This window comes from Antedon bifida, chromosome 9 (assembly GCF_963402885.1).
Source record: "Antedon bifida chromosome 9, ecAntBifi1.1, whole genome shotgun sequence".
Taxonomy (NCBI): domain Eukaryota; kingdom Metazoa; phylum Echinodermata; class Crinoidea; order Comatulida; family Antedonidae; genus Antedon; species Antedon bifida.
The window spans coordinates 7,102,781-7,129,531 of NC_136234.1; the positions used below are offsets into that span (position 1 = coordinate 7,102,781).

At 33.8% G+C, this 26,751-nt stretch overlaps 3 protein-coding genes across 9 annotated transcripts in view; 2 read left to right on the plus strand and 1 right to left on the minus strand.

The window, feature by feature from the left end:
* Positions 1-4,761: 4,761 nt before the first annotated feature.
* LOC144852439 (isthmin-1-like) overlaps positions 4,762-26,751 on the plus strand; it is a 29,211-nt gene continuing 7,221 nt past the window's right edge. Inside the window, exon 1 of one of the 4 annotated variants that reach the window (XM_078710242.1) lies at positions 4,762-6,309. In XM_078710242.1, the coding sequence (XP_078566368.1) occupies positions 6,274-6,309 (36 nt within the window). In that variant the 5' untranslated portion in view covers positions 4,762-6,273. Of the gene's footprint in view, positions 6,310-7,243; positions 7,453-17,549; positions 17,607-20,276; positions 20,921-26,751 lie in introns of those variants that run through there. The other 3 variants (XM_078710243.1, XM_078710244.1, XM_078710241.1) reach the window with 3 other exon arrangements.
* LOC144852447 (uncharacterized) lies at positions 8,830-13,293 on the plus strand. 2 transcript variants are annotated; one of them, XM_078710254.1, is made up of 2 exons: positions 8,830-8,856; positions 11,821-13,293. In XM_078710254.1, exons 1-2 carry the CDS (start codon positions 8,845-8,847, stop codon positions 12,568-12,570), a joined length of 762 nt encoding a protein of 253 aa, XP_078566380.1. In that variant the 5' UTR covers positions 8,830-8,844; the 3' UTR covers positions 12,571-13,293. The 2 variants fall into 2 exon arrangements, with proteins under 2 accessions (XP_078566380.1, XP_078566379.1); XM_078710253.1 differs by lacking the exon at positions 8,830-8,856 and adding an exon at positions 10,681-10,769.
* LOC144852455 (hydroxyacyl-thioester dehydratase type 2, mitochondrial-like) lies at positions 12,966-15,932 on the minus strand. 3 transcript variants are annotated; one of them, XM_078710268.1, is made up of 5 exons: positions 15,863-15,932; positions 15,111-15,401; positions 14,660-14,742; positions 14,475-14,575; positions 12,966-14,392 (listed from the first exon to the last, which is right to left on the minus strand). In XM_078710268.1, the coding sequence occupies exons 2-5, from the start codon at positions 15,353-15,355 to the stop codon at positions 14,339-14,341; spliced, it is 483 nt and encodes a 160-aa protein (XP_078566394.1). In that variant the 5' UTR covers positions 15,356-15,401; positions 15,863-15,932; the 3' UTR covers positions 12,966-14,338. The 3 variants fall into 3 exon arrangements, with proteins under 3 accessions (XP_078566394.1, XP_078566392.1, XP_078566393.1); XM_078710266.1 differs by having other exon boundaries at positions 15,759-15,882; XM_078710267.1 differs by lacking the exon at positions 15,863-15,932 and adding an exon at positions 15,804-15,862.

The window sequence follows — 26,751 nt, forward strand, 5'->3', positions numbered from 1 at the left end:
TATCTTCATCTTTCTCATCAATATCTTCATTTCCACAGCGTTTGTCATTATCAACATCTTCATCAATATCTTCACCTTTCGTATTATCAATATTTTCATTGCCACCACCTTTGTCATTATCAACATCTTCATAAATGTCTTCATCTTTCTCATTATCAATATCTTCATTGCCACCACCTTTGTCATTATCAACATCTTCATCAATATCTTCATCTTTCTCATTATCAATATCTTCATTGCCACCACCTTTGATATGATCAACACCTTCATTAATATCTTAATTTCCACCACTTTTGTCATTATCAGCTTCATCAATATTATCTCAATCTGTTCTATTACAAACTTACCTTCATTAATATCTTCATATTGTCTTTATCAATATCTTAATTTCGACCACCTTTGTCATTATCAGTACCTTCATCAATATCTTCATCTTTCTCATTATCAATATCTAAGTGCCACAACGTTTGTCATTATCAACATCTTCATCAATATCTTCATCTTTCGTATTATCAATATTTTCATTGCCACCAACTTTTACATTATCAACACCTTCATTAATATCTTCATATTTTCTTTTATCAATATCTTAATTTCGACCACTTTTGTCATTATCAGTACCTTCATCAATATCTTAATCTTCCCCATTATCAATATCTTCATTGCCGCCATCTTTGTCATAATCAGCACCTTCATCAATATAGGCCTATTCATCTTTCCCATTATCAATATCTTTATTAACACAACATTTGTCATTATCAACACCTTCGACAATAACTTCGTCTTTCTCATTATCATTATCTTCATTGCCAACACTTTTGTCATTATCAGAACCTTCAACAATAACTTCATCTTTCTCATTAACAATATCTTTATTCTCACAACATTTGTCATTATCAGCACTTTAATCAATATCTTCATCTTTCTCATCAACATCTTCAGTTCCACCACCTTTGTCATTTTCATCAATATCTCATTCTGTGTTATTACAAACTGCTTTATTACCACCACCTTTGTCATTTTTAGCACTTTCATCAATATCTTCATCTTGTCCATCCATTATCAATATCTTCATTGTCACCACTTTGTCATTCTCAGCACCGTCATAAACATCTTTATCTTTCGTATTATCAATATCTACATTGCCACCACTTTTGTCATTATCAACACCTTCATAAATATCTTCATCTTTCTCATTATCAACATCTTTATTAACACAACATTTGTCATTTTCATCGCCTCGACAATATCTACATCTTTCTCATTATCAATACCTTCAATGCCACTACCTTTATCATTATCAACACCTTCATAAATATCTCAGCTATTCCATTATCAATACCTTCAGTGCCACCACCTTTGTCATTATCAACACCTTCATATATATCTTCAGTTTTTCCATTATCAATACCTTCATTGCCACCATCTTTGTCATTATCAACACCTTCATAAATATCTTCAGTTTTTCCATTATCAATACCTTCATTGTCACCACCTTTGTCATTATCAACACCTTTATCAATATCTTCAGCTTTTCCATTTCAATATCTTCATTGCCACCACCTTTGTCATTATCAACACCTTTATCAATATCTTCAGCTTTTCCATTTCAATATCTTCATTGCCACCACCTTTGTCATTATCAACACCTTCATAAATATCTTCAGTTTTTTCATTTCAATACCTTCATTGTCACCACCTTTGTCATTATCAACACCTTCATAAATATCTTCATCTTGTCCATTATCAATACCTTCATTGTCACTACTTTTTCATTCTCAGCACCTTCATTAACATTTTATCTTTCGTATAATCAATATCTACATTGCCACCACCTTTGTCATCAGCACCTTCATCAATATCTTCATTGCCACCACCTTTGTCATTATCAACACCTTTATCAATATCTTCATTGCCACCACCTTTGTCATTATCAGCACCTTCATCAATATCTTCATTGCCACCACCTTTGTCATTATCAACACCTTTATCAATATCTTTAGCTTTTCCATTTAAATATCTTCATTGCCACCACCTTTGTCATTATCAACACCTTTATCAATATCTTCAGCTTTTCCATTTCAATATCTTCATTGCCACTACCTTTGTCATTATCAGTACCTACGATATCTTCATGTTTCACATTAATATCAATATCTTCATTATTATCTTCATGTTTTCTTTATCAATATCTTCAGTGCCATCACCTTTATCATTTTCAATACCTTCATCAATATCTACATCTTTCTCATTATCAATATCTTGATTGCCAACACCTTTGACATCACCTTCACCAATATCTTTATGTTTTACATTATTCATTCATCAACATCTTTATGTTTTCTTTTACCAACAACTACATTGCCACCGCCTTTCTCATGATCAGTACCTTCTTGTTTTACATTATTCATTCATCAATGCCTTCATGTTTTACAATATCATCAGTATCTTCATCAATATCTTCGTTGCCCACCTTTGTCATTATCAGCACCTTCAATTATCTTCATGTTTTACATTTATCAATACCTTCGTTTTTACATTTATTAATATCTACATCAATATCTTAATATTTTACATTTATCAATATCTTCATATTTTACATTTATTAATATCTTCATCAATACCTTCATGTTTTACATTTATCCATATCTTTACAGTCATCAATATCTTCATCAATATCTTCATATTTTACATTTATCAATAACTTTATGTTTTACATTATCAATATCTTCAACAATAACTTCTTAATTTTCATTTATCAATGTCTTCATAGTTTACATTATCAATACCTTCAACAATAACTTCTTAATTTACATTTATCAATATTTTCATCAATATCTTCATGTTTTACATTTATTAATACTTCATTTTTTACATTTATCAATACATTCATGTTTTACATTTATCAATACCTTCATGTTTTACATTTATCAATATCTTCAACAATATCTTCTTATTTTACATTTATGAATATCTTCATTTTTTACATTTATGAATATCTTCATCAATATCTACATGTTATAAATTTATCAATATCTTCATCAATGTATTCATGTTTTACATTTATCAAAATCTTCATCAAAACTACTTAATTTACATTTATCAATATCTTCATCAATAACTTTATGTTTTACATTATCAATATCTTCAATAATATCTTCATGTTTTACATTTATCAATATTTTCATCAATATCTTCATGTTTTACATTTACCAAACTTCATCAATATCTTCATGTTTTACATTTACCAAACTTCATCAATATCTCATGTTTTACATTTATCAATAACTTCAACAATATATTCAGGTTTTGCATTGTCAATATATTCAACAAAAAACTTCATGTTTTACATTTATCACTATTTTCAACAATATCTCATGTTTTACATTTACCAAACTTCATCAATATCTTCATGTTTTACATTTATCAATAACTTCAACAATATCTTCATGTTTTACATTTATCAATACTTCATCAAAACTTCATGTTTTACATTTATCAATCTCCTCATCAATATCTTCATGTTTTACATTATCAATAACTTCAACAATATCTTCATGTTTTACATTTATCAATACTTCATGTTTTACATTTATCAATCTCCTCATCAATATCTCCATGTTTTACATTTATCAATACCTTCATCAATAACCTTATGTTTTACATTTATCAATATCTTCATCAATATCTTCTTAATTTACATTTATCAATACCTTCATAGTTTACATTATCAATATCTTCAACAATATCTTCATGTTTTACATTTATCAATAACTTCATGTTTTACATTTATCAATATCTTCATCAATAACTTTATGTGTTACATTTATCAATAACTTCATGTTTTACATTTATCAATCTCCTCATTAATATTTTCATGTTTTACATTTATCAATATCTTCATGTTTCACATTTATCAATCTCCTCATCAATATCTTCATGTTTTACATTTATCAATACTTCATGTTTTACATTTATCAATCTCCTCATCAATATCTCCATGTTTTACATTTATCAATACCTTCATCAATAACCTTATGTTTTACATTTATCAATATCTTCATCAATATCTTCTTAATTTACATTTATCAATACCTTCATAGTTTACATTATCAATATCTTCAACAATATCTTAATGTTTTACATTTATCAATAACTTCATGTTTTACATTTATCAATATCTTCATCAATAACTTTATGTTTTACATTTATCAATTTCCTCATCAATATTTTCATGTTTTACATTTATCAATATCTTCATGTTTCACATTTATCAATCTCCTTATCAATATCTTCATGTTTTACATTTATCAATCTCCTCATCAATATCTTCATGTTTACATTTATCAATACCTCCATCAATACCTATGTTTTACATTTATCACTATCTTCATCAAAAACTTCATGTTTTACATTTATCAATATCTTCATCAAAAACTTCATGTTTTACATTTATCAATATCTTCATGTTTTACATTTATCAATATCTTTATCAATATCTTCATGTTTTACATTTATCAATACCTTCATGTTTTACATTTATCAATATCTTCATGTTTTACATTTTTCAATATCTTCATGTTTTACATTTATCAATATCTACATGTTTTACATTTTTCAATCTCTTCATCAATATCTTCATGTTTTACATTTATCAATATCTTCATCAATACCTTCATGTTTTTACATTATCAATATCTTCATCAATATCTTCATGTGTTACATTTATCAATAACTTCATGTTTTACATTTATCAAAATCTTCATCAATAACTTCTTAATTTACATTTATCAATATCTTCATTTTTTACATTTATCAATATCTTCATTAATATCTTCATGTTTTACATTGATCAATATCTTCATCAATATCTTTGTTATCAACAGAACAAATAATGCATTACAGTTACATGCAGCGAAACTACATTTACGTTTAATTTGAATAAAAACGAGTTTATGGCTCAACTGCATTCACTAAGCAATCATTTATAACCAATAATAGAGTCTTCGTTAAATTTATTAATATGATATTATTATAAAATGTAATGTTACATTATATGAACGTTGAGCGCAGAGTATCGATTGTTGGCCAACCGTCTTCTGGAGTAATGATGAATATATTATTATTTCATTTTATTTATTTACTCAGTGGGTAAAGGAGGGGGACGTTTTATTGCACAAAATGGTAACCAATATCAATCATATTATTATTTAGTCATTTAGTAATATTGGTGTGTAGTATAGTATGATTTTAACCCTTAAGTGTATGTAAAGTTGTATTCAAATGATGTGATTGTGGTATAAGATGATTTGTTTATAATTTGTCCTGTAGTTTGTATTGTCAGGGAAGAGTAATATTAATATTATTATTATTGTTACTCTTCCCTGGTATTATACCTATTAATTATCGTATGAATACAAATGAAATTCATAATATTATTCAGGCCCGTATGAAATAATTTATTTTTGAATTTTTTTGAAATGTTTGGAAACGTTTTCACGACGCTTCGATCTAGAGAATATGTGAAAGATGCTTTAGTTAGAGGGTATTTTGCGAAGAGGCGAGTATTTCGCGAGGAGGCGAGAAACTTTAGCCTGGCCCCTGAGAGCAATCGTTTCAATGGGTTTATGGTACATATTGTGAGAATATGAACCTGTAAAACAAGTTCACATTAAATAAGTCAAACTTTAATATCTATATTTAAATATGCAACTCGGGCAGCATTTTCCTGGGGAAAGGTAGGCTTCTTATGGACCTGATACTAACAAATTCATAGATATAGACACATACTCTATAGTTTTGTTGTGCGAATACACAGAGTGCTGAGATCTAATCCCAGATATAGTCATATTATGTAAATAATTATATATTTGTGTGCGTGAACAATCATTATGTTACATCTATATCAAACCTTGTACATACTAATATTAATAATGTATATACAAATGAAACAAAGTATACGACCTATAGTAATATATATAATATATATATATATGTGTGTGTGTAATAATGTAATAAATATTGGTATATGTGTCCTAAAGTCTGCTTGTACATGACGATAAAGATGTAATCGATAATGTATGTTTGACAATATAGTTACGGTTATTCTTTAATAATGTCGACTTGATATCGACTTAAAAATAGATTAAGTTCCTTCAACAAATCGGACATATAGCATCGGACGTATAGCATCGGACGTATAGCATATTATACGCCCGATGTTTTCGTCTCTATGTCACGTACTTTAGTGGAAGTGAACGCAGAAGACCATACATGATGGCTAAAACAGTGTTGTATGATTGTAATAATGTAAGTAGTATCCAATATTTATAATACAGTCTACAGTAACAATAAGATTTATCGTTTTATTAGTGTGTATAAGCAGAACTTTAGGACCAACAACACAGTCGGCTAAATCCTAAGATTAAGACTTCATTATTTTAGACAACACTTTATGTAAATCCCCGTACCACACATTCTTGTATAGAAATGATCAGAGGGCGCACTAAAGTTACGTCATTTACTGTACAGATATTTAAGTTATTTTAATGTTAATGTTCGTAGATTGCCGTTGTCATGACAACGTGTCTACGTGTACAGAGAGTCTGTATCATTGTAAATAATATCCAGATGTATTATGGTAAATTATATTATTAATAATTATCTATTATATTAAATTATTATTTCATGTGCATAATAAAGAAAGTGTTAAAATATTCGTTTCTTTGTGTATTTTTATAACACCATAAAGTATATTGTTTATAAAATATTGTTTTAAGATGATTTTTATGTTAACGTTAATTAGAAAGTAATGTGCGACACATTAAAACCACTTACTCTATCGGGTTAGCAAACATTTCAAATCATTTGTGTTTACCGAAAAACCCCATCTCGTATAGAAGGTCACTTTTATTCAGGCGTCGAAATGAAGACCCTGGTATGGGATTCCTTTAAAGATAGTCTTTCTACCGTGTAATTATTTTGTTGCTTCAGGGTCAAAGAAACAGAAATACACAATTGATGGTAAAGAATTAGATGTCTTAACTTCAGCATGCATTTCGAAAAGATTCCCCCATCCGCTTCTTTGCAAAAGTAATTTCGAAAAGAAGCCCATCTGGAAAGAATGTTCACCTCGTAAAGAAGCCCATCCCCCAATACGAAACGAAATGAAAACATTACTTGGTGGTTAAATTTTACAGATTTCTTCTGATGATTTAAAGACCCGGAGTGGTGATGTTAGAATCCAATCAACATTCCTATAAAATATCTAATTGCACGTTGCTCGCGCGTGCGCATTAAACATTTCTATTCGTATTCGCGTTTGTCGATTAAACACCAACTGAGCACAATTCAGTCGTACTGAAAAAAAATAACGGGAACAGCAAACGTCGTTGGTTGAAAGAGAATCTCACGATTTTACTTAAGATTAAATGCATCGTTTGATAATTCCATGTAAGTAGGTCTATTTAATGTTTTTTTCTGTTCCAATTATTATAGTATATTACCTCAATGGTGAAATGTTCATACGTAGGTGGTGTTATAGTGTTTATATGTGTTTCCCAGGGCAGCATATGCTTTCTTCCGTTCTACCATTGAACACATAGCTTGAGAGCATATGGTATAATACTATGGAAGGTACGAGTAATTAAGTGTGCTGTTACCAGTCTATCTTATGAATATAGTGACAACCTCGTTATTAAATTAAAAGAATTATTCTACTGCAGTTGTTACTTTATTATGCCTGTTTATGTGAGGTAGGCCTAATCATAATAACATTGTACTGTTAATTGCCTCAACAACTTGGGTAACTATAGTAGAATAATTTTGACGATCCTTCTTTGTATTGCGATTTCATAGAAGGAAGTATATTATTTATTTTATTTGATTGACAGTCATTCATTTTTTCTTCAAATTTTTGTTTTCTGAAAGCAAATACAGTAGGCCTAAGCATTTTAAAGTTTCCATAAATAATGTGTTTTTAGTTTGAGGCCCTGCTTAACATAATTGCATTGATCTGTGTAAATTTAATTAGACATGTTGTTCTTATTTTACCTGCAATCCTCTACCTGAACACAACAGGTAGGCCTACAATTATTTCCTGTCACGAATATTTTATCCACGGATACGTAATTATACTCTTTAATGAGCTAAGCAGGTTTACTGTGGATTAAGAGCATCGTGTTTGAAGACGTAAGTGAATTACACGTCACTTTCAACTAAATGTAGAATTAAGATTCAATTCATTTCAATTTTAGTTGCCCTATACTACGGTCATTTTTGGTTGTTGAAAAGTATGAGCTCAAGCTACGTAATGTTTTCACGTAGGGAGAATATGCAATACACCGAATATAATATTGAGAGATAAATTGTAGTGACGTCATATAACAACTTTATCTATGCAACATTGAAAGAGCCGCATGTTGTTATTCAAAGATGTTTAAAATGTATGTACGGTAGCAAAGCGGTCTAAATTGACAAGTACATTAAGAAAGTTTTATATTCAACCGATACATTATTTTTCTACGTGCATTTTTACGATTTGAAATACAGCTAAAGTATTCCATTATGGTCTAACGGTAAGAATAGGATCAGACTTAGGATTTATCCAGATTTACCGAAACCATTATACTTAAATTCGACCTTTTGAGTCTGTGACCTTTCCCAGAGTATAGTTTGACCTATCGGATATCCTACGCGAACGACAGGTTTGCATTTTGCGGATGTAGGCCTAGATAGTATCATGAATTGCGTTAAGTTCTCTGCATGTAAAGAGAACATTTCATTCATGTCTGTTTATTTGGTTTTGTTTACATCATATGAGACAAATAGCTGGAATATATTAACATGCTGTCAATGGTAGGTATGGCGACTGGCACGGTACGACTTCTTGTTTTTATACATTCTTACGTCAGCACAACGTGTTGATAATTTGATTGATTGGTATATTAAGATCGATAATTTGGTTATTAATCTATCGATGATTGATTTATCGATAATTTTGTTTATTGATCTATTGATAATTTAGTAGGTTGATCTATCGAAAATTTGGTTGATTGATCTATCGATAACTTGGCATGGTTGATTGATAGATAATTTAGTTAGTTGGTCTATCGATAACTTGGCATGGTTGATTGATCGATAATTTAGTTGGTTGATCTATCGATAACTTGGTTGACTATTGATAATTATTGGTTTATGGATAATTTAGTTGGTTGATCTATCGATAATTTGGTTGATTGGTTTATTGATAGTTTAGTTGATTGGTCTAACGATAACTTGACATGGTTGATTGACCTATCGATAACTTAATTGGTCTATGTGGGTCATTGGACTGATCGACTGAAGTTATTGACCGTCAGAACGGTCAGTTGATTGATCGATCTATATGTTGGTAAATCAAAATATAGGACAGACTGACCGACCGACCGATGGGTTGGTTGACTGACGTCATGAGGAACGTACGCCAGTTGTAAAAAGAATAGGTTTCCGGTCGCCATTACCCCTCTCCCTTTTTGGGTGAAATCTGCCCGCAAAACAAGAACATTATGTGCAAACAACATAGATGCGTAGGAGGCCACGACCTAACATGGAAGCGTACTGTGGAAGTAGGCCTACACACTAGGATGAGGTGAAACCACGAGTTCCGGACTTCCAGAAAAAAGTAAGTTTGTCTACAATTTAGTTTTGTCTTATAAAAGGAAATCGACCAAAGGTATACATAAAAGCAGAAAACTCTGTGAGCACAACTGGTATAATGGTAAGCATAGTAATATTGTATCATCCGAGGATGTTACAGACATATCACATGTTTGTTATGTTGTCGATGTTTTGTGAGATTTGCTAAGTTCAGACCTGTTTATTTGATGTAAAGTATCATGTAATATAATGTATTGGCATGTTACATTGGATGACACATTTTAAATTACCATCTATACCATTTGGTATGTCTTAATGTATCGTCATTTCGTTGCCATGGCAGCTTGTACTTCATGCTTTCTCTGTATGCTCATACCACGCACAGATTGTCCAATTATTGAAGAATCATCACAAGAAAGAATTGGCATTAATGATTTAATGGTGGTCAACGTCGTAGGCCTGTAATTTTTAATGCATTTTGTGTCAAAGAATCTTTAATATTCACTACAGACATGAACCTGGCAAGCACATGAAATAAAAAACCAAGGCTGCAGCGAGAGGTTAAAAACAGACGAGGCAAAGATGCTTTAAATATAATTATTAATATTAAATATGACGATCTGTGCTGGGAAATTGGTGGGTGGTGAAAATTGTCTGTCTCATGCTGGCTACGGCCCTGAAATCATTGCTTCTTTGCCGTGATAATTCCAATATTTACATTGTCTTAATGTATAATTAATATTGGTCATACACTTTCCGAATTACGTGTAATCTAACAAACTACATTGTCTACGTCATAGAAAAGGTGATGACGACAAGTGTCAGGATGGGGTCACTATACTATAAGTTTCTCACCATCGTAACACATGCCTTTCGAACCGGTAATGTTAAAGAAAAAATAAGATTCACATGTTTAAAATTATGTCCGGTGTAGCACTCATCCATCCACATTTGGGCTTCCGTTGGCACATGACCAACAAGTGACGCGTTCAGTCTCAGTGATGACGAGTCGGTGACTGGTCGCGCGTCTCAAAAGTAACGCACAAACCGAAATCATAATATTGAATCTCCTGTGTTTGTTGTTGAGCTTTAGTTTACTGACTTATTACATAATGGAACATAAAGATAGAAAAGTAAGTATATGGCCATTATAATAATTTAGAGGAGGCGAACATGTATGTATGTTTGTGCATCAAGTTGGTAGATTTGTTCGATTTTGGCATGCTTTGACCTATAGGATAGAACTATGAAATATAATGGCACGCTAGTTATAATATAAAGTCAGCACAATGTTGTACTTGTAGGTTAATATACTTTTCCCTTCACATACTGTACACAGCTAGTCATCATGTTCTGATAGTAGCTGCAAACCACATTCGGCCATTACGATGCTCCCCACTCATAATGCCATGTGCTTTTCATGTATAGAATATTGTCTTTAGTTTTTCAGATGTAAAAATAATTTACATTGCTATAACAAATCTGCAAATTTTTGAGGCCTTGATTTCATGGTTTTATTTTACTTCCTCCAATGTGCAGTGGAATTTTGTATTTATGATCGACATTTTGTTTGTCACCGACTGGCTACCTTTCGGTTTGTCATTATAATAGGTGTCTAGATTATGTTTTCTAGTATATCAGTAAATTCATTATATTTAGCTAATTAAAATCTAATACACAATCAACAGATGAAGTGATGCTGAACTATACTGCAGCACGTACGTATACTTGTTTGTATTCCTCAAGGATACCCTTTAAGCTCCGTTCCCACTTGGATGCAACGCAACGTCTTTACCAATCACAAGCCACAGTACGGATAATCCATCGCGTGTGATTGGTCATACTTACGTTGCGTAAACGGATTTGGATTGTTGACAATTTGTTTCAAACAGATAGTGTATTATTCTGTCGATGACTCGTGACAATCAGATGATGCAGTAATATAAGTCACAGTTACTGTCACAGAACTGAGTCTCTTTCTTTTGAATAAGTTTAATAGTTAATCCAAATACCAAGGAAACACGTACGCGCAGTACCAAGGAAACGCGTACGCGCAATACCAAGGAAACACGTACGCGTAATACCAAGGAAACACATACGCGCAGAAACTCATCCGGACTGAACAAATGTTATTTCGTTGTTGAGTAAACTCACTTAAATTACTTATTTTTTCCCTTTTTATAGAATCATCAAAAGAACATGAAACGGCGGACGCGATTGCGAACATACCCTGTTTCTGATTACGAGCTAATAGATGGCAATGCCAGCGGCGAAGAAGTTCAAACTCGTCGGATTTCATTTTCTATCGATGTTCGTCTTCAGTCGGCGGTCCAGGAAAAAGACAATTTTGAATTAAGTTGTTTATTATCAAAGTACAGCAGAACATCAATGAATATAAATACTTCGAATCATGTAGGAATGACCGTGCTTCATCAAGCAGTATTAGCCAACAATCTGGATTCTGTCAAATTACTTTTGTCGCACGGTGCTGATCCGGATATAAGTGACATCAACGGCTTCTCCTCACTACATACCGCTTCCGCCTGCGGCTACAGAAACATCGCGTCGCTACTAATTATCAACGGCGGTAATTTATTCCAAAGAACACTTGAAGGTGAATATCCCGTAACGTTAGCGAACGATGGTGTTACGGCAGATTTACTAGCAACAGAAATGTGCTCGCAACTTCAGAATCGTTTAATACTTCAAAATTATGGATTTTTATACAAATGCATTGATTTTTTTCATCGAATTAAAACAAATTCGGAGTACTGTCTGAAATTGTTAGTACCTTGGATTATGAATTTGAGTACGTATATTATTGCGCCACCAAACACTAAAACGGAACCGACACAAAACGGAAACAAACCAACGTCGTCGGTAATAAAACGAGTTACGTTTCCGGCTGAAATACAACTCCCTAAAAATACGTAAAACATTTTTGTATTTTGCTTTTGCTTGCTTTGGACACTAACGCAGGGGCGTCGTACACGCAACGCACAGAAGTGAGTTGACCAATCACAATCGACAGTTCGGATGATCCATCCGTGTTGGTCAAAAGTCTCGCTTACGTCATGCGTTTCGTCCTAGAAAGTGGGAACCAAGTTTTATCAATTGAGCCTAAACATTTTTTCAAACGTCTTAATATTATGTTCAATCCATCTACGAGGCTATAAACGCGTCACCGTATGTTGATGACGCATTGTAACTCGAGGTTGACGACAATGTTACTTGAAATTGAGCCAATGTTTCTTGGCGACTTCATTAGTCACTGTGATTGCGTTTAAATTGCTTCGAAGGTTAGAAATTAGTCACGCTCAGGGCACACGTTTTCTTTTTCATATGTTTTCACTTTTTAAAGAATATAAGTATACATTTATTTAGTTTATACAGACATAAATTAATAAATAAATTACAAATTAAAATAAGAACATACTGGAAAAAAAATCAACGATCGTTTACGACTTAAATATAGTCTGCACTAAGTACCCACGGCTGGATTTAACAAAATACAATTTGGTAATTGTTAAGCAGAGTGCCAGGAAGGAGTTGGAATGGTGTAGACCCAGTGTATTACAAAAGCCCAGGATAGGCCTATTACAAAAGAAAGTGGAGAGTGTCGTCGTGTTTGTGTACAAAATAAAATTTACGAATACATATTTTTTGTAAAATGTTTTTGTGTAAGGTTACAGTTGCACCATACTGTGTCTAATTCACTTATATGCAATAACATTGTTAATGTAAAATAATATTATGTATTGCGTTGTTCGTCAAGAAAACGCAGTGGCCGTATCCAGCGATTGAATAGGGTAATACCACCCTTACATCCGAGATGGTTCGATCATGGATGTATACACTTTTATACCTCCATGGTTCGATTGTATTATAGTCATATTTGTTTGTTCTGGACTCTAATCTGCTGAAGTCCAAACAAAAGAGTCCTGTATATCATGTTCCTGTTTTACCCTTCTCACACTAATTATTAATCTCAGTCTTCTCTCGTTATTATTACAAAGTTAAAACAATACTACTACTATGTATTTTTGTCATAATCAATTTTTTTATTCTAAAGCTCTGTCTACACTCTCAAATTAGTTTTACAAAGAAAGTGTGATGTGCTAAAATATTATAGTGATATGACATCATCATGCCCATATATGGGCACATCACATATTTTTGTCAATTAAAGTTTGATAGGAGACAGAGCTTTACAAATATTATCATTGAATACAATATGTATATTATATTTTGATTATTTTGCCATGATTTTCCACAGCCTCTAAGTGGAAGTGAGTGTTATTTACTACTAATTTAGCCATCTTATTAAAAACATATCCTGCCCATAGAGTTGTTATTTGTCGTATTTGATTGGGAACTTTCGACAGAAAGTCATTCGAATAGAAAACGTTGACAACGAAAGCTTTTTCGTTAAGAACAATCTCAACGCTCAAAATACTCTGTTAAAAAGTACTCAACGGAAAAACTACTCAACGGTCCACTCGAATACGACAATTATTAAAAGTGAGCCACCATGGAGAGGGACTATCACGCTGCATCACATTGGCCAATCAGAAATGCCAGTTTTGGCAGTCATGCATCACTAAGTCTACATTACAGTATGTTGGGCATATCCCTGTCCCTGTCGTACCTGGAGTTGACTCTAGTTGTATTATAATAACTCTATATTTCTTCCATATTACCATCATGTTTCCTGTTTTCTTGGTACAAACAGATCAACAGTTCCATCCATAACAACCTAAACATTAAATTAAATGTTTTAATTTGAAGTAAGAATGTAATGGAATTACATACAGAAAATAAACATTTACTGCACTAACCTTATTTCTATCTGTTGCAACACAAATTGTGGAACATATGACCTTTGACCTGTCAATCTTTAATATTTCTACCTTGGCTGTTACTGGCTCACCAACAAATACTAAGATAAATAAAGAGAATACATTAATGTGGTTTATTTGGAAATTAGTGAATTTTATTTTGAATGTTTTAAATGCATACTTACAAGGTGCTGGGAATCTGATAGACTGGGAAACAAATATAGTGCCTTTGCCTGGAAGCTTGGTACCAAGAACACCTGATATTAAGCTACAAAATAAAAGTGAGGTAGTTATTCAAATATGAAACATTTATACAAGAACGTTCACTTTGTTAGAAGGCATACATATTCTTGCTGTGCAAATTATTTTTTCAAGTACAGCAGAAACATCATGACACATTCTTATCATTGTTAGCATGTACTTAACCCACATTATGCTATGTTAGCATGTACTTAATATAATTTTATATTATAAAACCCCTGACCTGCCGTGTATATATGTGTATGACTGTCATCTTTTTAGTGCTTATCCTCCCAAGCATATATACTAACCATTCTGACACATGCATCCTTGTACAACTTTACATATACTATTTTGACCTTAATGGCCCTCCATATTTGCTAAGTGTGAACCTACCCATTCATCAGGACACCATGCACCACACACCTCCCAAATCTAGTTGTTTTTGCGTACTCCTCATCCAGATGCAGCGGATTATAATCTAAGGTCAGGTCAGAAAATGTACTAACATCTTTGGCAGAAAAGACTTTGCTAAGCTCTGCTGTGTCGCCAACTTTAAAACTTGATATCAACCTTACAGTGGATGCTAGTTGGACGATGCTTAGTTTGTTTCTCAATTTTGGTAGGTTAAATTTCAACATCTCTTGTAAAGGTGAATTAACTTTAGTAGTTTAGTATTTTTGTTTCCTGGTTGAAAAACAAAATAAGCATGAAATAATCACAATATTAACATTTCATTGAAAAAACATATGTTGAAACAGAGTGGATGTGTCATTTCAGATATTTCTGGGCCCTATCTAATATATTATTAGGCCTAATCTTACAATGTATGCAGATGAAGAATGGCTTTGAAAAAGAAATGAGTTTAGATACCATGCTGGTAGGCACCACTTAAGTATACTATTGTACTCACTGAAGTACTCTCAGTCTCTACTTAACTACTGAACTGTAACTACATTTATTACTACTACTGACTGTATGTACTACTCTACTCTAGCTAGCTAGGAGGCCTACACATTGGTTTACTGCAATACTATGACCTACTAATATTATCCCACCATGTAAGCAATTGTACTCTTTTTTAATTACAAATATGAAAAAAATTGACAATAAACGAAGGCAAAAAACAAACTGGGTGCAATTCTCACATGTTGTGGTGTTATTATTATTGATGTCATTCGTTATGGGTCAATGAACAGCCATAAAAGAGGGCGCCATGTATATTGATTTCCCTGATATGACAAAACAAGAAACTTGTCTAGTGCCCTCATGGTTACTGTAGGCGGACAGAAATTCGTAGAGGGGAATGATAAATACTGAAGATTTTACAGAATCTTATGAACAGTTATTTTACCACACTACTAATTATGGTATAAATAATGATTATGAATTATTGCAGTAATGGTAATTAATTGTTTTTCCGACTTTGACGCAACGACGTATGTGCGCCACAAAAAAAAACCCCACACGAAATAGACCATCCAAACTGTTGCTTGTGATTGGTCGACGACTGGTCGACTAATTTTTGCGTTGTGCCTACGTCGTTGCGTTGCGTCCAAGTGGGGAACATAGATGGTTTTTAGCAGCTAACTATGTCGGTCGGTTGGTCGGTCGATCGGTTGGTCGGTAAACGCTAACTTGAGCACGCGACTGCAGCCATGCCTTGTAAAATGCTTGTATTACTAAAGCCGTTTCTTTCCTCTCCAAGTACGATATTAAAAGCAAACTTCAGCTAACTTTTACCAAAGTTAACAATAGGCTCTAGGCCTACATCATTTACATACATTCATAATGTATACAACTTGAACAACTTGAAGTGAAACTATTTTTGCTGTTGTTCTTGTTGTCCAAACTGTATACTGTATGCACTGTATCAAATACAGTTATTGGCTATATCATAACAAATGACTCACATTAAAATGTAACATTTTGAGTTTCGATCGATATCAAAATTGAGTAATTTTCGTGGCGTTGGTCTTAGTTTTATTACTTTGTTTACCGAACAATACATTTCTGTGGGGTGGATATTTTACCAATTCTTTCAAATTGGATTGTGTTTAATGTTGACTCAGGGTGATTTACGTCAATGATTTGATCCTTTCGGGGTAATCATTTTTATCCAAATCACTCCTGAGGGACATTAAAGTAAAAATAAGAGGTAACATTATCAAAGGAAAGCCGATGTTTTCAATTTGTTCTAATTTAACGAATTTATCAATTCGTAAAGGTAAGGTAACTGGAGCATCATGGGGTAACTATTCTCATGGAGGAGGAAAAACCATTATTTTAGCTCAGGTGAGTGACCCACAATGTGTGAGGTTTTGACATTTGACCTTGAGAAAAATTATAAAAATAGCAAATCTAATTTACGGTTGTTCGACCTACAATGTCATTTGAATTAATAAACCATTGTTTTTGTACGAAATATTCAAATAAAGGTAAAGGGTAAAGGTATTTATTCTGGTCCTAAGACTTGAAACAACTGAGAAAGAAAGAAAAAATAGACCTAAATCGCGCATGAACCAAACATTTAAAACGGAAAGCTATGCCGGTATCCTTTCATGCCAGAATTATATTGCTAGATTAGAGAATGGTCATTTGAACTCAAAATGAATGAATAGGTGTTATTTAATGTGAAACGTGCTGCTGGATGTGCGCAAGAATTCGGTTAATCTACACTGTGACTATTATTAAACTTCTGTAATTCTTTGCCTCCAATTAAATCACTGTAATGTTTTTATGTGTTAAGGTAGTTTGTTTGTTCCCAATAGATCCCGTATTAAGGTGACAACTTCGGGATCCAAAAAGTGGCCACTTCAATTGGGCCCGTGTCTCCTGAATGCCTGAATAGGAGGATTGGCGTAGACATATGCATCTCAGTCTTTTCAGGAGGTGAGAGGGGGAGGGTGAGAGTGGGAGGGGGGGGGGGGAGTGGGGTGGGGGTGTTCTGTTACTAGGGGTGTCCCAAAGGAAGGGTTTGTAGTCCATATTTATTTTAAATGTATACAGAAGTAGACGATTTCCATTACTTTACAATTGTGCCCTTATGAGACTCTGAAAATATGTAATAGCAATATCACAATGTTTAGGTATTAAATTCCAATACAGTTTATAGTAACGACCGGTAGTAGGGTCCCTACTTATACAAGTCTAGAATCTAATACGAATAAGCTTCATCAAACGACGCGCGACAATATGACGTAACAAAGTCACTTTATTATCTTTATAAATACTTAAAGGCCATCCGTATCTTATAACTATGTTTAAATTAAGCGGCGAACATCAACCATTTTGAATGCTCGACACTAACATTAAAACATTAGTAGGTACTTGAATCAGACCTGAATTGTGTGTTCTCCTTACCTGGGAACTAAACTAAACTGCCATCCATGAGCCATTATTAACAAGTATGGCTCTAATGTAACCCCAATGTCGTCCACAAACTGATACATTTTGTTCACATACAGTACGTTTGTTACTAAATATGTTCTTAAATATTTCATTTATAAAGTACTGTAGTCTTTAAAACTAGCTCAGGATTGAATCCTGACACTAGCTTAGGATTGAACCCGGACCTTGGAATTGGAAGGCAAGCATGTTAACCACCAAGCTACAGATACACTATAATTCCTGTTATGTTTTTTAATTAATTTTTAAGAGTCTCTTCTTAAAACCGTTGCATGTTTTGAGTTCTCTTTTCCATAATTTCTGATGTATCATCATCTTTTATTTGATTAATTTGTAACGGTATATATGCCTACCGTACTTCGTCGGTTTTCTCAGATCTTAATTCAGTACAGTACCGGTACTACGTCGTCGCTATGCAAACAAATATGCAAAAATAAATTTTACACAAGGTTAATATTAATAAATTAAATCTTTTCCATATTCGTATAGCCATGAATTAAAATTCCTCACATTTCAATTGAATTATTACCGTATTTGATAACAAATATCCTCTAAACTAATCCGAGCAGTTCCCGACGACAATCCCGAATAATCCCGATTCTTTGTTATAATATGCCTAGATGTAGACTTACCAATAAATACCGACTTCTCAAGGTGTAAACATGGGTTCATAAACACTATACTAACAAACGGAATACCGCGACGAACGCATGCGCATGTGAATTGAAATTGAGGGAGAAGGAGGGGAAAATACTATGCAAAATATATAGGACACTTTGTAATTATAGGCGGTGCCAAACACACCATTCTGAGACGTTAAGCCGTTGGTCCCTTGTGCAACATGGCTCATGTACAGTACACTCTTCCAGAAAGAGCGGGGGACGATCTCCCGATGTACTGCCCAATTCACCACCTGAAGAACCCCAGCCGAAACAAGTCTAGTGGGCTATCCAACAATATGACCGACCCTTTTTTCAATCGTGTTATGTATCCTCAAAGCTGGCTTCTTTCCTTGCTTTACTTAAATTATTAATTTTTAGGGGAGAAGATAATCAGTACAAATTACTATTATTGTAATTTGTTTATCGTCTTCAACGTTTCCCATTTCACAATAAGTCAAGTTAGTGGTTGGTGCCATAACATCAACACTATCATTGTGTCCCAGTGAAAAGTAAACAGCAAAGTTTACATACATTTAATTTGACAAATCTGACTTTAAAGAAACAATTCCCATTGGATGTAGTCATTTTATTTACTTATTACAATGCACCTTTCTCTCATTCTACACTTAAGTTGAACAGGGAATTGTAGTCTTGCTCGAGTCGTGATGAATGGCCTCGCGGTTATAGATGTGGTGACAGTGGTCCCGCAACTTGGTTGTTGTGAGCTGGGAATCCGATTCGTTTGGGAGCTTCCCACACGCGTCACAATCAAGAAATAATCTTCACACTGCGTCTACATGTACTAGGATCATAATTCATTCCCTTTCTGAATCGATAATTAATGATTATATCATTTTTGACTAGTTTATAGATATAGAGATTTGTTCACATGCCTACGATATAGAATACAGAATACTAACAGACTTCAGTATTTAGTAAACATAACGAACGATTACCGATGTTCCTAGGTGAAAAGCATTTACAACTTCAATTCAATAAAACAATTATATAAAAAAATATAATTGTAAGAGGACAATAGGTCATTGGTTCCCGGTAGGAAATTTAAATACTCCTGTAAATAGGCACACAATCTAAATCAACCTAAACAATGGAATATACCCTGCTAACGGTCCAACTCGATAATCCGTAAAGCAAATTATTCATATCAGGCTTCGCCGTTTTTTCCATTCATTTCCCATGCCCTTTTTTATTCCATCGATATAGTATTTAAAAAAAAATTTGATTTATGATAAATATGCTATTTTATTACTAGTACAGTATTCAAATTCACGTGGAAAACTTATATACTATTCCTTCCATAGTACACTCGAAAACAAATTCGATTGGCTACGAAGCATACCACCCGCAATTCTGATTGGCTAACACATGGCTCACATTTTAACCAATGTACGCTGCGAATGCTCATGCTTATAGTAAAAGAGAAAGGTTTGTATTTTTAGTAATAGTTGAGTTGGTTTGCGATTATATACGATGAACATACCTATCTTATTAACCAGTCGAGTGTATGAAAGCATGGATTAAACACGTAGCAAGTTGTACATACAAGTGTTTGACAATTAAGTCTGGTATCAAGAACAAACTTAATAGAAGACTTAGTAGAACTTGAGACGAGTTTATTGAAAGAAGCGATACACGTTTTGTAAACATTTGTGAACATTCCAAGGACTTTAATTATTTTGTTATGAATGGCGTTTGGTAGTAGACTTCCTTCAGTGGGCTTACAGTTTTTAAGTTGATGCCTAAAGTACGGACTTAAGTAGAAATACTCATTACCTAATTAGAGACTTTTACGCGAATATTTGGCGCAGTTATTAAACAAACTTTGTACATTACTTTATAAAGTCATAACTGTTCCGTTGGTTTGTTTTGCTTTATTTATCGCAATGGCCGTAGGCTACTTTGGATGTATACCGGTCGTCTTCTAAAGGGAGAATTGAAGCCACCTTGTCTGTGGAAGGTTGCCTATATTCTAGGCCTAGCACTGACACTGGAATCAGGAATTTAACTATGGTACCACCGGACAGGCTTGCGCATCTGTGTGCAGTATGCTTTCTGGCCATAACATTTTTAGTTCTCACGTTTGTTTCATCTCCAAACATAAATGATAATATAGAAGTAAGTAAACTATACTCTCTACGTATTTATAATACATTTGTATAACTTTCTATTTACTATAAATGCCATTAATTGGCATTGTATGTGACGGATGGGATGCATTCATTATTCATTTTGTGACTACGTATCTCGAGGTGTAGGTATCCTGATCGATAGAGGAGATTCCCCCACTTTTACTGTAGCATGTCGCGGGTGTTTCTACTACTATTATGATGAATGGCAAAATGGTCCTCAGTTGGCATATCCAGCAATATTAGTTGATTAACACGTATACGTCGTGTATCTAGGCCTATGTTATTCGAAACAAATAGGCTATATGCCTATTGTGTAGTTGTCATCACGTTGATTGAACCGGAAGCTCTTCCAAACTGTTTATTTATTATTCCAATAATTTTAGTTCATGGCCTAACAGGTATTGCTGTAATTAGTACACGATTGGTTTCATTAGTTTTAACAGTGAACAATTAGTTGTGGAGACAACGTTCTGTTCACAATTTACAATCGACACTAGACGGCTCCCTGCTTAAAAATGCCATTGACGATGGCGACATGTAGTGGCTATCACAGGTCCATGTCGTAGTATAGTGTATATACCTGTACGTACTATCAACGAATACAGTATAACCCTTTCTTTGGGACACCCTATTTAATGATAATGATTGATAATTGATATTGATAATGTAAGGGGACACTTTCCATGATACAGTGAACGAACGAGGGACCATATGTTTAACACAACCAACCCCTTTTCAGAGGACATTCATTTAGTAATTCTGTACTCTTTAAGTTTGTTGGTATCTGTCCAAACTTCTTGGAAGTCATGGTCAAGGTGTATTTTGTATATTTGGAAATATTTGAATGCAGAAGATGAAAGCAATACGCCGATAGGTGCAGTGTTGAGCCGTAGGACAACTAGGGAAAGCCCTCGAATCTGGACATTCCTGACCCCCTTCGTTGACTTAAATACCATGCTTTAATTAAGTGTACCTAGGTGTACCCTAGGTGTACCCTAGGGGCGTACCAGGTACACCCATATACATTCTTCACCACCTTCGGAGCTCCATTATACATTCTACTTCATATGTTAATTAAGTTGGTTATTAATTGTCAATTAAGTTGGTAACCATTCCGAACAGGATTATAATAAATAGGTCTCTAGATTTTGTGTAAATAATTATTTTAAGCGCCTGTCACGTGGTGGTGTATAATGGTCTTTATTTATTTATTCTTAGTTTGTGATTGAATGTTTAAGTATACGCACGTGTCATAAGCTTACTTGCCGGTCGTTGGTAACAGAATACCGTGATGTTATCCGTGATTTCTGCGTTCCATTCCACGGTACAAACGTTTCTTTAATTGCTCCAACGATGCCTTCATTGACAACTATAGCAGATGTAAGCCTCTCGAAAGTTGTATTATTTTACACTATCTTGTTTTTCATTTACTGTCGTGTGTCTGTGATCTATGCCCTTATTACGTATGGTAGTCTTGAAGTATATAGATAATATTAGTATAATGTACCGGACTAAAGAGGGTTGTAGGTCCAGAATGATGATACTCGCGTAGGCCTACGTCATCTAGATTGATTGCGCTTGTGGTCGCGCCAGACGATAATATGCGCATTTGTTAGCTTCGTGATCAGTATTTACAAAACATCTACGGTCAAATCAACTGTTTTAATTCCATCCACGTGCCTTATGGAAATCTGACCCATTCCTATTTTATCTAACGAAATGAAACAAAGATTCTGAAATAAAAGATTGAATGGAATTGAATAACAACAAATAATACTGAGGCTATACTGCAGGCAACATCCGGGTCTCGATATTCAAGAAGTCCATGTGTCAGTGGAATATAATAATATTAAACAAATCAAATGTCACGATGATTTACGCACTTCTTAACTTCAGAAGATGCCGCCCTAATAAAATATATAAGTACAGCCCATGACGAAGTCGTTATCCAGTCTTTTCGTAGCTAGGCACAAAATGAGCATACTGCACTACCGAATAACCAAGGAGTTGTACAACTCCCTGGAATAACTATGTGTAGGCTTGTTTAATCCGTAGATTACTTTACCGCTTGCGTAAACCACGCCAGTCTCACGCTGTACGTGTGAACGTACCATCAGTCCGGTAATAATTTGTGGTTTAAGCTTGCTTTACCTATTCTTTTATGAGATCAGATGCCGTTTTACCTATCATAATGGTTATTATATGAGTTATAGGTCCATGGTTATTGTATTGGAAAGACGTTCGTGTCACTTGTCAATCAATGGCTTGTCCTATCTGTCGATCACCTTTTTTTGGTGAAAATTGCACTCTACCAGACGAAAAAGGTGACAACACAACTATCACGTTGGTTCAATTGACAATTCCGTAAGCAATGTTTCATATCTAAGTGTAAACTACCTTTGTGTACGATTAAACTAATTCATAAAATATTCTATAAAACGTATGATATTGAATACTAGGCCCGCAAGCGGTTCATCACGCCTGCAAATACTTTGGCAACACGCAGGCGCCAGACGCTGGAACGTCCTGACGGTTAGGCCTGCGATGTCAACAGTACCATGCTGATCTCTATAAGGACTACTCCGTGTGGCGTCGCGGCCAATGTATTATAAAAAAGAATGTATTGAAAATAAAATATTTACTTTAGAGAATACACTTAAGTAAACACTTTTTAGCACGATATTGGTCGGCGCAAGGATTTCGATTGGTATTCATTCGTACAGCCATTTTTCAAAATCTATGAGCGAATAATTAACTTAATTTGCCTTTTATTTACCTCTTTCGGAGGGCCTACCTATTTTTACAGTGTTCCTCTTTCAATAGCGTATTTCGACTATTTTTTTTAAGGGATAAGGTATTTAGACGTTTTTATTTTTATTCCATGACTTTTGTGACATCAAAGGATGCCGTGGTAGTTTAGATGGAATTTCAAAATCTCGAGCGGAAATTCCTTTAAGTCTTCGGATTATGTTGACGATCTTATAAATAGTCAGATTGTAAATTTTAAAATCAACCTAATGACAGATTTTCAAATATATCATATATCAAATATCAGTTGTTGGTTTTTAAAAGTTCAATTTCGATAATAATAATAATAATTTATTGAACGTTCGTTTTTTAATCAGCGGCACACTACAATCACGACGACTGTTTAGTCCACATCCTAAATCTTTCCTATGTTGAACTATTATATAATAGTACGTGGTCTTTATATATTATACGTAGTTCGTAATGTTTATTTAGATATAAAATCACTTGCTGTGTATGTTAATTCTATATTACAGTAATTTCTATCTTTTTAATATTCAAATTAGTAGACGCCTGCTTACAATATAATTTATCAAGTTTTCTACGAAATATTCTTCGCATAAAATATTTTATGTGAGGTATATAAAGTACCAAAATTGATTGACACTTTAAGGTCACCTGTCAAATGAGTGGCGGACAAAAGGTCCGGTAACTGCACTCACGCAGGTGACAATGGACGAGAAAGGCGCGCGATGGCTGATCCAACCTCCCGCTGCACATCCACTGTTTTCGCGTTACACACGCTCCAATGCGTTTATTCTGTAACGCATGTCTTAATTCGATGAATTCAATGAAGGATTGTTACGGTTAAGCGTTCACCGTGAAATGCATGTATTTAATAACTCGGAAGTCATACCTTGGAGCCGATTTTAAACACTCAATTGAAACACTAACCACTAGACAAACTGAAGGAAAGTAATATAAACTCTGCTGTATTATTTAACGGAAGATATTAACAACAGTTGCTTAAGTGCTGAGACAACAGATAATTGAGTAATTGTTGTCTCAGCGTAAAACTAGTGGTAGTCTGCCTGCTGTATGCACTTAAACTTGAGACTTAACTATTGATTGTACAGAGTTTCAATTGAGAACCTTGCATCCTTTCTTGTTCCCTGTCATACTAATGCAACGTAGTACATAGTTCACAGTACGTACTTCAATACCCTTGCTTATACCCTTGATTCTCTAGGACGCAACGCAAAGTAATTTTACTAATCACGACGCGGTGGATCAGCTGTCGGGTGTGATTGGTCAACTCACTTGCGTTGCACGCACACCATTGCGTTAATCGTACAAGTGAAAACCAAGTTTTAAGACTTTCCCCGGATGCTTAATTCATGGACCTATAAACTTATAGGTTCGTGCTTAATCTTAAATAAAATAAGTTCACAATGTTTACGTTTCACAAAAATAAAGAATCCATATTAGGGCCTATTTAGTTAACTATTATGCATGCATCAGTGGTTATCAATCAACTGCATTTTGTATCCATTTTGTGAAACAATCTAAAATAAAAACAATAACACAACACATTGGTGTACAATTGTATACAAAGCGTCATTAGAAAAATTAAAGACATTAATTTCTAAGGGTTCTCACTCTTCATCATTAATTGATAACGGTTTGAAGTAGGCCTACTTGTGGTACACTATTTGTCAACAAAATGCATTACTTAATAACAATGGAGGTTAAGTCATGCTTGACGCCAACACACAGTAGTTAAGTCAGTAGTTAAACATTTATATATAAGTATAGCTACTCGTCGTTCTACAATTAAAATAGTGTTTTCAAGGATTTTATGAATGTATTTTATTTTTGTTCACGAAGCATTCGCTGGATTTATGAATGGTGAATGTGGTTGATTTTATGCCGCCGCTAACATAATCCAATCTTTATAAGTATTAAATAGAGATGGCTTAAAGCTATCGTTTATATTTACATTTGTAATTTTACCAACCCGAACTACATAGTGACTGCTCTGAAGTTTTCGTCAGAAGTATACCGCATATTTAGTTGGAATGAAATTCATTTTCCGTTTTTCTTTCTGTGTAATAAACCTCTGATTATTACTGAATACGAGCGTAACGTTATAAAGGAAGCATGTCTTGTATTGTTCTTATTAACGTGCTCAGCACTAAACGTCGAATCTGCTGTGTACCTAATTGCCTGCGTATTACCCCCTCCCCGGGGGTCACGCTCCCTACTTAGGTACTATGCTTGCAACGGAGCCCACACATGGCTAGAGGCACAAACGTTTCGATATGTGCAAAACCAGTTTTGATAAGGAATTCACACAAAAATAACACCCTGTGAACGAGAAGATAAGACATCTAAACATTTCTGCTCGATTTGAAATTGTGCATCCTATATTTATTATTTTGATTGGCTGTAATTATTTAATTTGTCCCAATTATCTTCGTGTTCCAATTATAATGACATATTGTCCAGACAAAATTATCGGTGAATGAGACAACTTATTATGTTATCTACAAACTTGATTAGTTCCACCTTTTAATTTAAAACAAAAATGGCAGAAATGTATAAAATAATGTGTCTATCTTGTGTTCACCAATAGTTATCCAGAATAATTATCTCATAACCGAAATTTCTGTAACGTGGCCACTTTTATTAGGCTTCCGCAATTTATTTCCAATCATAATACTTTACGTAAGTCCGTCCGTGCAGATATAGGCCAATAAACTGGTTCGTCAGAGATACCCGACCGTAATTACGAAGGAATGCGATGTACTAAAAACCCGACCACAATTACAAAAGTCTGTGTGATGTACTGAAAACCCGACCACAATTAATTCGACAGTCGGCATGAAATTCTTAATCTTTCGGCTTTTGCACCAGTTTTGTAATATGCATCGATTACATACTGTGATCTATATTTTGTATGATAACCACTTTGATGAAAATTAGCAAAGTATGATGGTAAATTAGTCTTTATTGACTAAATGATAATACAGTATAATTAAGCCATAAAACTTGATTAATATCAGTACG